We start from the raw sequence: 12,450 nt of genomic DNA on the forward strand, positions 1-12,450 counted from the left end.
TCCCTTCTCAGAGACTCAGGTCAACAGGTAATAACTGACACATTATTCTGTTAGGCACAAGGAGGTGTGTGCTCATTTCTCTCCACTCTGGACTGTGGATGTGCCTTGCTGTGTCAAGGTCCTGCCTTGAGCTCCCTGCAATGATGGCTGGCCACCTGCGAAGTCAGGTTTGCCCTCGCCTTTGTCGGGGTGATTTAGTACAGCAACAGACACTTCCTCTGCTGTAGTTTCCTTTCTGTTGGCGCTGTAGGCCTGGGGAACAGAGCTAGAAAGAGGTAGAATAATTATCCAAGCCAAGTTGGCTCAGTCTAGAACCCAGGGTACCAGTGTCTAAAAGATACAAAACTATATTACGGGATATGTTCTGTGTGGTGGTTTGAATGATAAATGTTTCCCAAAGCTCTCGGCATTTGAATACCCGGCCCTCGGTTGGTGGGGCTATTTGGATGGGTTTGGGAGACATGGCCTTCCTCGAGGAAGTGTGTCACTGGGAGGAGGGGGATTTCAGAGTTTAAAAATTCATTTCTGCTCTCCTGTGTGTCCTCTCTGTCACTCGTACACATGCACAAATGGCTGCAAACGGCTGCTCTTCATTGGGTTTTGGCTCCCTCTGATTTAGGTGCGACTTAAAATGAGCGGCTTCAGAGCTGTGCCAACTGGTGACGCCTGGAACTTCTTTACTTTGACTTTATGTCTGTTCAGGATACAACTTCAACCCATCACCACGTCAAAGCTTTCCCTCTCACCAGGCTTTCTCCCACAAATTCTGAAGAAAATACTAACAATACAAAGTGTACTTCCAGGGCTGGAGAGATGGCTCAGCCGTTAAAGGCTAGGCTCACAACCAAAAATATAAGAGTGCGGTTCCCAGCACCCATGGCTGTCTCTCCAGCCACCTCAAACTTTATATGCCCCAGTACAGGAGCACACCAGGGCCAAGAAGTGGGAGTGGGTGGGTAGGGGAGCAGGGCAGGGGGAGGGTATAGGGAACTTTCGGGATAGCATTTGAAATGTAAATAAAGAAAGTATCTAATAAAAAATTAAAGATTAAAAAAAGAAATAAACAAAATCTAAATGGAAAAAAAAAAAGAGCACCTCCAAAATTTAGCATGGGAGTTGCCAGAATTACTGTAAAAGTCCAAGAAATTTCGTATGTTAACCCCGAGAAGGGCAAGCTATACCCCTCAGTGAGTCTTCTTAAATCTCAGCCCACTCCAACAGTCCTGGATTCAGGAACTCAAAGAACTCTCTGCCAGGTGAAAATGACAAGAAAATCTCTCTTGGGGAAACAAGACAGAGATCACTGCTATCTCTTCATTACCAAAGCTGTCCCGTTCTGGGTACCACACAGGTAAGAGTGTGTATGTGCACAGGGTTCTGTGTCTGCTATACACATACTAAGGGTGAGGGCTCCAAATGACAGCAGATGGTCGTCACACTTCTGGACTAGAATTACAACGTGTGCCGCCATCTTGTGGTCAAAGGGTGATGCTGCATACTAAATCCTCTTCGTGATTGGAGTCCTCATAACTGAAATCTTGTATCAGGTGCCAGAAATAAATAAATATGTAGCTAAAATGTCCTCTTTTTTTTTTTCAGAACTGGAAATGCCAAATACTAAATTCCAAGATTTTTTGAGAATCTTACCAAAAAAATAGCCAATTACATTAATTCTGCCTCAAATACATGCATTAGCCGAGCAACGGCTGCCCTTGAGAATTCGGAATATTGTTCCATCTCTTATTGAAAAGCAGGGGTTCTGACTGAGTTCTGCTAGTCGTTTCCCAACCCCAAGTTTAGGAACTCACTTGTGTTAACTGCTACAGTACACCCAGGACACAGCCCAAATATTAACTATGACAAAGGAGAGGCTGTAAGTGCAGACTGCCAGCTTGCCTTCTCCTTTTTATTCAGTCTGGGACTCCAGCTCACGTAATAGTGCCACCCATAACTAGGGTGTGCCTTCCCGGTTAATGTCGAAATTCCTTCACAGACATGACCAGCGGCTTGCCTCTTAGGTGAGTCTAGACGCCCATCTCTGACCCTCCGCGCTGAGAGACAAATATTCAGACGCAAGGACGGGCACCCAACTTTTGTGTTGTGTTGTGAAGGCACAAACCTGAAGGCAGGCTGATGCGGTGGCCGTCTTTGAGCCTCAGTCGGCCTCTCCTGAACCTTCCCTTCCTCTTCTTCACGTGGGGCGCCTCCTGGCTCAGCTGGAAGATGAGCACGTTCAGCTCCCGCTCCAGCACGTCGATCTCACGCTCCGCGAGCTGCTGCTCCCGGCGTCTGAGCAGCAGTTCCTGCGATTTCTGTTGCAAGGCAGCTCGGCTCAGCTCCTCCTCTCGGGAACGCAGCTCCTGCAAAGTCAGGTCCAAACGGAGATCAACACGGGCTTCCTGTACCACTCCCAGATCCCTTCACCCAAGATGGTGTGAGATGCCGGTAACCTAGCCTATTATCAACCTAGGGGAAACTAATGCCAGATCCCTTCTCCTCTGTTAGTTCCTGACAGGGAAAGGCATCGCTCACGTTCACACCAGAGGTTATCATTTGTCTTCCCTCTAGCCTTTATGAACGCGTAATACATCAGTGCTCATGGATCAAATACCAGACCTCCTGAATATTTGATATTTACATCACAATTCATAAGAGTAGCAAAACTGGGCTGGTGAGATGGCTCAGTGGGTAAGAGCACCCGACTGCTCTTCCGAAGGTCCAGAATTCAAATCCCAGCAACCACATGGTGGCTCACAACCATCCATAATGAATTCTGATGCCCTCTTCTGGTGTGTCTGAAGACAGCTACAGTGTACTTACATATAATAAATAAATAAATATTTTTTAAAAATTAAAAAAAAAGAGTAGCAAAACTACAGTTATAAAGTAGCAACAAAATAAATTTATGGTTGGGGCTCGGTCACCACAACATAAGGAACTAAGGGTACTCTATTATGCTCGCAAACAGGGGCCTAACATAACTGTCTCCTGAGAGGCTCTGCCCAGCAGTTGACTAAAACAGATGCAGAGACCCATGGCCAAGCATTAGACAGAGCTTGGGAGTCTTGTGGTTGGGGAAAAGGATCGAGGAACTGGGATGGGGTAGAGTCAACTAACCTAGACCCTTGGAGGCTCCCAGAAACTGAACTACCAACCAAAGAGCATAAAAGGGCTCCCTCCCTGCACATATATAGTAGATGTGTAGTTTGGTCTTTATGTGGGTCCTCTAACAATGGAGGGGGCTGTCCCTGAATCTGTAGTCTGACAGCCTGTGAATCCTATGCTCCTAACTGGGCTGCCTTGTTGGGCCCAGGGTGGAGAGGATGTGCCTCGTCCTACTGTGACTTGAGGATCCAGGATGGGTTGCTACTCAGGGGGACCTCGCCCTCCTCAGAGGTGAAGGGGAGGGGGGATAGGAGAGGGGCCTGGAGGAAGGGGATGGGATGTAAAGTGAATAAATAAATTAATTAATGGAAAAGAAAAGAGTTGAAGCATTCAGGAAGGCTGCAGATCACCGAACTAACATATAAATCATACATCAATAGCCATCAACAAAGAACATCTGTGAGTGACCTAATTTACTTATTTATGCTTTGAGTCCTGGTCTATGTAGCTCAGGCTGACCTCAAGCTCACCATGTGCTACGCACACACCAGTGAAGTTTGCTTGGCAGGCCGAGAGGCCTAGGCCCACTCATGAGGCAAAGAGTTTCAAAGAAACTCACCTCCTGGAACTTTGGCATTCTCATAACCTGTGTACTCATACCCTATCCCCGAGTTAGTCTGGTGTATGGATCCACGTGCTCTCTTTTAGTATTATTTTATTATAAGTGCCTTTTAAGATTGAATTCTGACATAGCTAAGCCTCCACCAGTGTTCCAATGCTTGAAGCCAAGGAGCCGGAATAGATCAGGGCTGGTCTGCAGAGTGTTTACTTGAGGCAGTAGCCAGTCTTACACAAACACAATGGTCTAGCGAATAGGTGGGTTTACCATGAAAGAGCTAGGGAATCCCACTGAGACAGTAATCTTCACCATAGCCAGGTATAGCAGTCTACATTGCATATTAGAAGCAAGTTAGTGAATTCTTCTGACAAATAGAGATTCTCCACAGATACTTAAAAGTTACACTAATACAAGAATTTATCAGGGCCCAGGAAATAGGGGGGTTGTGGTATTGAAGCATTCATGAGAAGTTCTGCTAGAGCAGAACCCCTGGTGGTCGGCTTAACAGTAGACTAGCTTTACACCTGGCTCCCTTCTTAGTGGCAGCGGCCTGGTCCCCACTTTCTTTTGATGTATACATTCCTTTTGTATTGTGTCACTGTAACTCGGTGGATGTATCTCTCCTGGTTTCTTGTTATTCTTCTGTATAAAATCTTCGATGCTCAACTTGACAAATTACGTTCAGATTCTACACAATCTCCTGTGTGCATCTGTCTGTCATTTTCACCGACTCTTTGCCCATCTGCACCTAGAGACCCGCCCTATGCAGACAAGGGACCCAAGAGGGTCTGCAGCAACCATGATAACCTGGAACTTGTAATCCTCCTGCCTCTACCTCCTGAGTGCTCTGAATAGCAAGCTCATGTTATTCACACTCTCAGGTTTATGAGGTTCTGGGATAGAACCCAGGGCACCACGAAACCCAAGCAAGCCCTCCACCAACCAAGCTTCGTCTCTAGCCTCATGAGTGACCCATTTCAAAATACAACCTTCAGTCACAACTCAATGAGTTAAAGGATAACACTTATAGTTACTTGTTATGAACATAGTTCATAATCCCTTTGGGGAAAATCAAGAATCCTGCAAACTTCCGAACCATCTCTCCAATGTGTTCTCTTCTTTATGGGGGAAAAAATATTTTGGGTGATTGTGTCAGCGCACAGATATCAGAGCATTCAGCCCGACAGCCATTGCTCCATCTTAGCAGAGCCTCAAGCCAAGCTCCTGTAGGAACTGCAGATTCTCAGGTAGGGCTGTGCACTCCTGAGCCTTGAAAGACAAGCAGACACTCCTGGTTCTATGTGACAGACAAGAACCCCTCAAGAAACTCATCCACTAAGAAACACCGTGAGGAGCTAGAGCCAGACAGAGACTTGACATCCAAGTCTACTGCGCCTTTGGACTTTCTCTAGATGGTCTCCAGGGTAATTTGAGCCAATGTACAAATAATATATACAAACACATTATTCATAAAGAAAAGAGATATACAGTAAAGTACAGTCCAACCAACAGGACAAAACAGAGCTGGGGCAGAGAGTCCACGTGACACAGAAATGGATCCTTCAAATCAAAGGAGTCCCCAGTCTGTGGCAACTGCACTGAAGGGGCAGGCACTCAGTTCTGAAGTCTCTGAGATTGACTTGTTTCCCTAAATAATTCATATACACCCTGCTGGAGAAGCAGCTGGTTCTGACTCACAGGCTTCGCAGCCATTCTCCCTACCGCGTGCCAGCTGGCTCTGATTTACAGGTCGGTCAGTGTCTCCTCATTGGCACGTGCTAGGTATAAACCACTGTTTATCGCTGGAAAAGAAAAAGAAATGCTGTGTAATTTCTAAAAATCTGTAATTTTTCTTTAAAAGATAAGGCCTTCTGTAGCCCAGGCTGGCCTTGAACTTGTTTCTCCTGCCTCTGCTTCCTGAGTGCAGGGGTCACGGCTGAGGGCAACCTGAAGTCACAACTGCTGTGAAGCAGTTTTGAAGTGTGTCCACACTGGAGACTGGTTACAGAGTAATGGAAGACAGAGGGTGGTTTCTCACTCTTTTTAAGTACCCACCTATGGTGACTTGAATAGGTTTGGCGTAGGGAGTAGCACTATTAGGAGGTGTGGCTTTAGTGGAGGACATGTATCCTTGTGGGGCAGAGCCAGGGCTTTAAGACCCTCCTCCTCTCTACCTGGAAGCAGTTTAGGGCAGCCTAGGGGACTTCAGATGAAGACGTAGAACTCTCAGCTCCTCCTGCACCATGCCTCCCTGGATGCTGCCATGCTCTAACCTTGATGACAATGGACTGAATCTCTGACCTGTAAGCCAGCCCTAATTAAATGTTGCCCTTATAAGAGTTACCTTGGTCATGGTGTCTGTTCACAGCGGTAAAACTCTAAGACACCATCCTTCTCCTGAGAGTCTTTTTCAGTGGTGTTGGGCCCGGTTGCTGCTAACTGGAGACAGAAAGAAACCCCTCCTACACTTGTCTCTATACAGATTGAGTAAATAAACACTTTCATGTCTAAGTCCCTGTCAACAAGCGTCCAACCCCTACAACGTCAGCATCAGCAACAACAAACTGGAAGACCCCCTAGGAGGGAAAGCACAAACACAGTTGATGAGGAAGCTGTGGGGCCACACACCTTATTAAGTAGAATTTTAAATCTGGAGCCTGAGCTAGGGCCATGGCTCAGTTGGTAAGGTGCTTGTGTGGCACCTGAGTTCAATCCCCCAGAAAAACACGTATAAAATCAAGGCCTGGGCATACACTTAACTACAGATAGGAGGATTCCTGAGGCCACCAGCAAGTCAGCCTGGCAGAACTGGGTTCAACGTTCCAGTGAGAGGCCTGGCCTCAAAGCAAGGTAGATAGTGATTGAGGAAGATATCTGAGGTTGAACTCTAACCTACACGTACATGCACATGCACACAAGTGCGCTCTCTCTCTCTCTCTCTCTCTCTCTCTCACACACACACACACACACAGACATACACACAAATTATAAAATAAGCTTGAGAAAAGAGAAGACCTCAGAAGTATCAGAACATATGTGAACATACATGTGAACACATCTGAAATCATGAAGCACAAAAGCCTTCCTTCTGTCTATGTGTTTACTAGCAGGAGCACTTGCCTGAAGGCTTGGCTGGAGCTTTCTGGTCATGGCTAAACCATTTCCCTGCAGGAAAGGTTAATGGTTAATAAGGACAAGCCCTCCCCAAGAGCCTATGCTGGGTGCACACAGGGACCCAGAGACAGACAGCAGTAGGAAGCCTGAGCTCAGGGAGGGAGGGCTCACTGTGTACTGAGAGCCGCAGGGAGGGAAGGTTCACCGTGTACAGCCTAACGTGGATGAGAGCCGCCTGGGGCCTCCTCCCTCAGCCAGTCAGTGGGAAAGAGAGATAGACTGTGTACAAGAGGTGTTCCCTCCCCAAGAAGATGAGATCGGAACCATCCAGCACAAAGAGAAACATTGTCTCAGACACTCTCATCACAGATCCCAAGGCCAGGAGAGCAGCTTGGAGACACGATGAGCCACAGTCAAACAAAACACAGGACACACCAGGGGAATCCAAAAGAATAGTAAGAAAATGGCGGTGTGGGGGTGATATGCCTATAATCCTAGCACCTCTGAGGCTAAGGCAGGAGGATTACTGTGAGTTCACAACCAGCCTAAACCACAAAGAGAGTGTCATGGAGCCTAGGATACTAAGCAAGACCCCGCAGCACAGATGGGAAGAAAGAAAAACAAGAATTTAAGAGCCGGTGTGAACCCAGAGAGGCTGCAGTGCATCCCATGAGCACTGTTTTATTATTTCACTCTTAAACATGAGGATCCCTGCGCTTACATCCCATAGTTTCAAAACCAGCCATCATTAATTAAACAAAAGAATTATAAGAATTATTATTCTGAATAATGATCCTCTCAAACTTTGATCGTATGATTTGAGGCCGGTTTTTCCCTCAAAATCACCTGCCACCCCCTAAAGTCAAGTTTGGTTGTGGGTTTAAACATCTCACTTCAGAACTCTCAAAAATGAACTGGATAAGTACAAAAAAATTCCTATCATTTTAAGTCAAAGGTGTGTTTCCAGAACTCTACAGAAGAGTCTCGACAGAAGAAGGCATCCCTCAGGAAGTGGCCTTCATGGCTTCCTCTTCCAGCTGGTTCCCAGAGGCCAGGGAGGCTGCGTTTTCTCCTGAGGCACACTCACACACTAAGCAGGGAGTTTGAACTGGGGACCATTCTCACAGTTCACACCCCTCGCAGTTCACACTCCCTTCTGTGACACCCAGTGACGGAGGCCACTGGCTGAGCTCAAAGACAGACAGCCTGTCTGACCCAGAGCTCCAGGCACTCGGCTGAATATCTACAGGCGATCTTGGTCATTCTGCCCAAGCACCAGAGAGGGACACTAAACATGGAACAGCCAAGCCCTCTGGCAAGCAAAACACCCCTGGACTTCCAATCTGAGGGAACCAGTCCTTGGAGTGCTCACAGGAATCCTACTTCAAAACCCTCAGACAGTAGAACCCACAAAAAGCTAGACAGAGGTACTCCCAACTCTAATCCCAGCAATCCACAGTAAGATGGGAGGTGGAGACAGGAGAATCATCTGGAATCCCATGGGCCAGCCAGCTTGGAGTACCTGCCTTAACAAAACGGAAAGAGATTAGGAGTCTCCAAAGATATCCTCTGACTCCTGCGTGTGTGCCATGACACTGACAAGCCTATACTCACACCACACACACACAACACACATATACACATACACACCACACATGCACACATACACACCACACATGCGCACATACACACCACACATGCACACATTCACACCACACATGCACACATACACACCACACATGCACACATTCACACCATACATGCACACATACACACCACACATACACACCACACATGCACACATTCACACCATACATGCACACATACACACCACACATACACACCACACATACACACCACACATACACACCACACATATGCACATATACACCACACACACACAACACACATATACACATACACACCACACATGCACACATACACACCACACATGCACACATTCACACCACACATGCACACATACACACCACACATGCACACATACACACCACACATGCACACATTCACACCATACATGCACACTCACAACACACACATACCACACATACACACCACACATACACACCACACACACACACCACACATGCACACACACACACACACTGCATACACACCACACCATACCACATCACATCACACACATCAAAATTTTCAAGGAAGATATAAAAGTAGTATGAGGTGAGGGTTTAATTTTAAAACCTCCAGTTTCGGAAATAACGGGGAGAAGTGTGTAAAGTGTTCAAAACTGGGCATTCAGCAAGGCTCATTGATGTATGGGTATTTTATGCTACTTCTTATCTGTTTTCCTTTTGGAAATTTCCCAATAAAAGGGTTTCTTTCCAACTGTATGCTTTTAGTATTCACTATTTTTAACCTAAAGAAAAGCAAGTATTAATAAGCACTGAGACATGGCAGAGTACCAGCAGAGGTCCCTGCTGGTGTCCCTGTGGCTCATATGTGTGCTATGTGGTGATCGTATGTGTACTGTGTGGTGAACATGTCCGTATTGTGCAGTGAGCATGTGTGTGCTATGTGGTGATCATGTGTGTACTGTGCAGTGATCATGTGTGTACTGTGTGGTGACCATGTGTGTGCTGTGTGGTGAGCACGTATATACTATGCAGTGATCCTGTGTGTACTGTGCAGTGATCACGGGTGTACTGTGTGTTGACTATGTGTGTGCTGTGTGGTGACCATATGTGTGCTGTGCAGTGATCATCTATGTACTGTAATGTGAACATATATGTACTGTGCAGTGAGTATGTGTATTTTGTGCATTGACCATGTATGTACTGGGATGTGGACATATACGTACTGTGATATGATCATGTGTGTACTGTGCAGTGAACATGTGTGTACTGTGATGTGAACATGTATGTACTGTGGTGTGAACACGTATGTACTGTGTGGTGAGACCACTCTCTTACCTTCTCCTTGGTTCGCAGCTCACTGAACATTTGCTGAATCTCCAGTTTCCAGTCTTCCTGCATGGAATGGAAGGACTCCTGGGGCATGTTGGTCAACACTGCCTCTTCGATCGCAGTCAGCTGTTGAAGAATTAAGGCAAACGAGGGGCGGATATGAGGGTCTTGTTCCCAGCACTCTGCGACAAATGAGAATCACATTACTTTCCTCTCCCAGACAGCGGAGTCCCCAGATTGATACCTGTCACTCCAAACCAGGAGTCCCTGTCTGTGGTGTCGGCTCCTGGAAATCCTAAGTGCATACCAGTGAGCCCCCGAGTGCCTTTGTGCCAGCACCCATGCCGGGGGTGAGCAGAGTCACAGAGACAGGCCGCACATGCATGTTTGGTCTTGCTTCTGTTTCGGTCTTTTGTGCTGAGGCGGAGCTGCCATGGAAGAATTACATGGCTGTGAAACACAAGCCCCAAACCAAAGTCTGGAAACCTGATCAAATCTGTAGTTCTAAGAAATAACAACGCTGGACACAGTGGCTCATGCCAGCAATTCCAACACCAGGGAGGTCAAGGCAGGATCCAAAGCCCAGCCCTGATTACATAGTGAATTTGCAGCCAGCTTGGGCTACAGAGTGAGTTTGAGGACTCCATGAAATATATAATAAAATTTCATCTACTGTAGGATAGAGTGGATTCAAGGCCAGCCTGGTATACATAGAAAAACCCTATCTTAGAAAGAAATTTTTTAAAAAATCACAAATCAAAACTGACGAGGTTAATTCACAGCTCACAGAGCAAGGGAACGAGCTTTAGCAAGAGAGGAGATGCTACATCCAAGCATGGCCATGCTGCTGAGGCCTGAATGATGTCTATGACCACTACCTGGATGGCTTGGAGCCAGTTGAGGGCTCTGCTAGGGGACAGGAGGACAGTGACAGCATCACTGTCACTGTGCCAAGTTGCACAGGGAAGGGAAGGCACCGCTGATAAAGCTCGAGGGCCTTTAAGCTGCACAGCTGACCGTGCCTGGGCTTCAGCACTCTAGCAGAAGTTCTTAGAATAGCACACTTGAAAGCAATTGGATTTTTTTTTTTCTTTTTTGAGACAGGGTCTCATATTAGCTCAGGCTGGCCTGAGAACTCAAAGCAATCCTCCTGCCTCAGATTCTTGAATACCGGGATTACTGACATGAACTAGTGTGTGAAGTTTAACATTTCCTTGGCTTTTTAAAACTTTACACATTTGTTTGTTTGTTTGTGTGTGGTGTGTGTGTGTGTGTGTGTGTGTGTGTGTGTGTGTGTGTGTGTGTAGGTTCAGGTGTGCCATTGCATATAGTTAGAAGTCAGAGGAGCAACCACAGGAAGCTGATCTCTTCTTCCACGTGGAAGCTGAACTCAGACTGTCAGCCTTGGTAGCAAATGCTTTTATTTCCCAAGCCATCTCAGCAGTACACATAGTGCTTTCTTAAAAATAGAAAGAAAACCAAAAACAGTATCTGTTGCTCCTGTGCATGCCTTCCCTTGACCTGACTCTTCTTAGCTCAGGGTTGAACATTACCTTTCATGAGTTTTGCAAACGGTTCAGGGCAGGTGGATGGAATGGGCAGTGTGAGCTTGTTGACAGCCACCCCGTACGCCACAGCCAGTCCATCGATGCCACGGTACGGGACCTCACCCGTGAGCAGCTCCCACAACAGCACTCCATAGCTAGAAGGCAAAGCTCCCGTTAGCGACTGGGGCTCCTGAGCCTGCCCCACTCCTAGCTGACCCAACAAAGCCACAGCTCTCCCAGGTTAAGAGGTGGCTCTGTCCCAGAACAGCTGGAGCATGGTGGTACACACCTGCACTGCCAGCATGCGGGAGACTGAGGCAGGAGGATTATGAGCCCCAGCTAGTCTGGGCTACACAGTGCAACCTTATCTGAAAAACTCCCCCAGAAAAGATCTGAAGAAATAGCTCATCAGCTAAAAGAGCACTGGCTTCTGCAAGCACTGTGGTTCCAGGTTAGAAGCTACATCCAACCATGAGGGAGAACATACAATATTTCTCTTTCTCTCCTAGTTTACTTTACTCAATATAATTTTGTCTGATTCCATCAATTTACCTTCAAGACCAACCTACCAAGCAAGAGGGGCCCACTGATATGACTGTGGCAGGACAGTTATGGGGATAGCTAACTCTTCTCTGGTTGGAGTTGAGAAGAGTCTCTGCCAAGGACTTCATGTATAGAAGTGAGGGAGTGACTTCTGGTGGACACAAAGATTAAAACGTTGATGGTGACTTGGGGAGTTTGACATAAGCTTTTTGAAGAAAGGTTCTCATGCTTATTCTATACATTAGCTTCCTTGCCACTGTGATCAAAGCTGAAAGGAACTGATTACCAGAGCAGAAATGTATCCTCACTCATAGTTTAAGAGAGTGCAGTCCACTGTGGTGGGGAAGACACAGGGAAGCAGGCTCAGTCCACATCGTGGCATGTACCCCACTTCCTTTCTCTCTTCCTCTCTGTCTCTCTGTCTCTCTGTCTCTCTCTCTCTCTCTCTCTCTCTCTCTCTCTGTCTCTGTCTCTGTCTCTGTCTCTCTCTCTCTCTCTCTTGCTTACTCTCTCTATTTCCTAGATGACAGGATATGAGCAGTTTTATTCTTCTATACATCTCCCTGCCATAATTCTCTGC

The 12,450-nt window shown here is 46.7% G+C and overlaps 1 protein-coding gene across 1 annotated transcript in view; it reads right to left on the reverse strand.

Annotated features, from left to right (window-relative positions):
• The window catches only part of Map3k21 (mitogen-activated protein kinase kinase kinase 21), a 43,982-nt gene that overhangs the window by 16,867 nt on the left and 14,665 nt on the right, over positions 1 to 12,450 (reverse strand). The window contains exons 3-5 of the mRNA XM_021170774.3: positions 11,334 to 11,482; positions 9,787 to 9,962; positions 2,120 to 2,360 (exon numbers count right to left, since the gene is read on the reverse strand). Of these exons, the coding sequence (XP_021026433.1) occupies positions 2,120 to 2,360; positions 9,787 to 9,962; positions 11,334 to 11,482 (566 nt within the window). The remainder of the gene's footprint in view (positions 1 to 2,119; positions 2,361 to 9,786; positions 9,963 to 11,333; positions 11,483 to 12,450) is intronic.

This window comes from Mus caroli, unplaced genomic scaffold, assembly GCF_978045245.1.
Source record: "Mus caroli unplaced genomic scaffold, Mus_caroli_1 scaffold_10, whole genome shotgun sequence".
NCBI classification, from domain to species: Eukaryota; Metazoa; Chordata; class Mammalia; order Rodentia; family Muridae; genus Mus; species Mus caroli.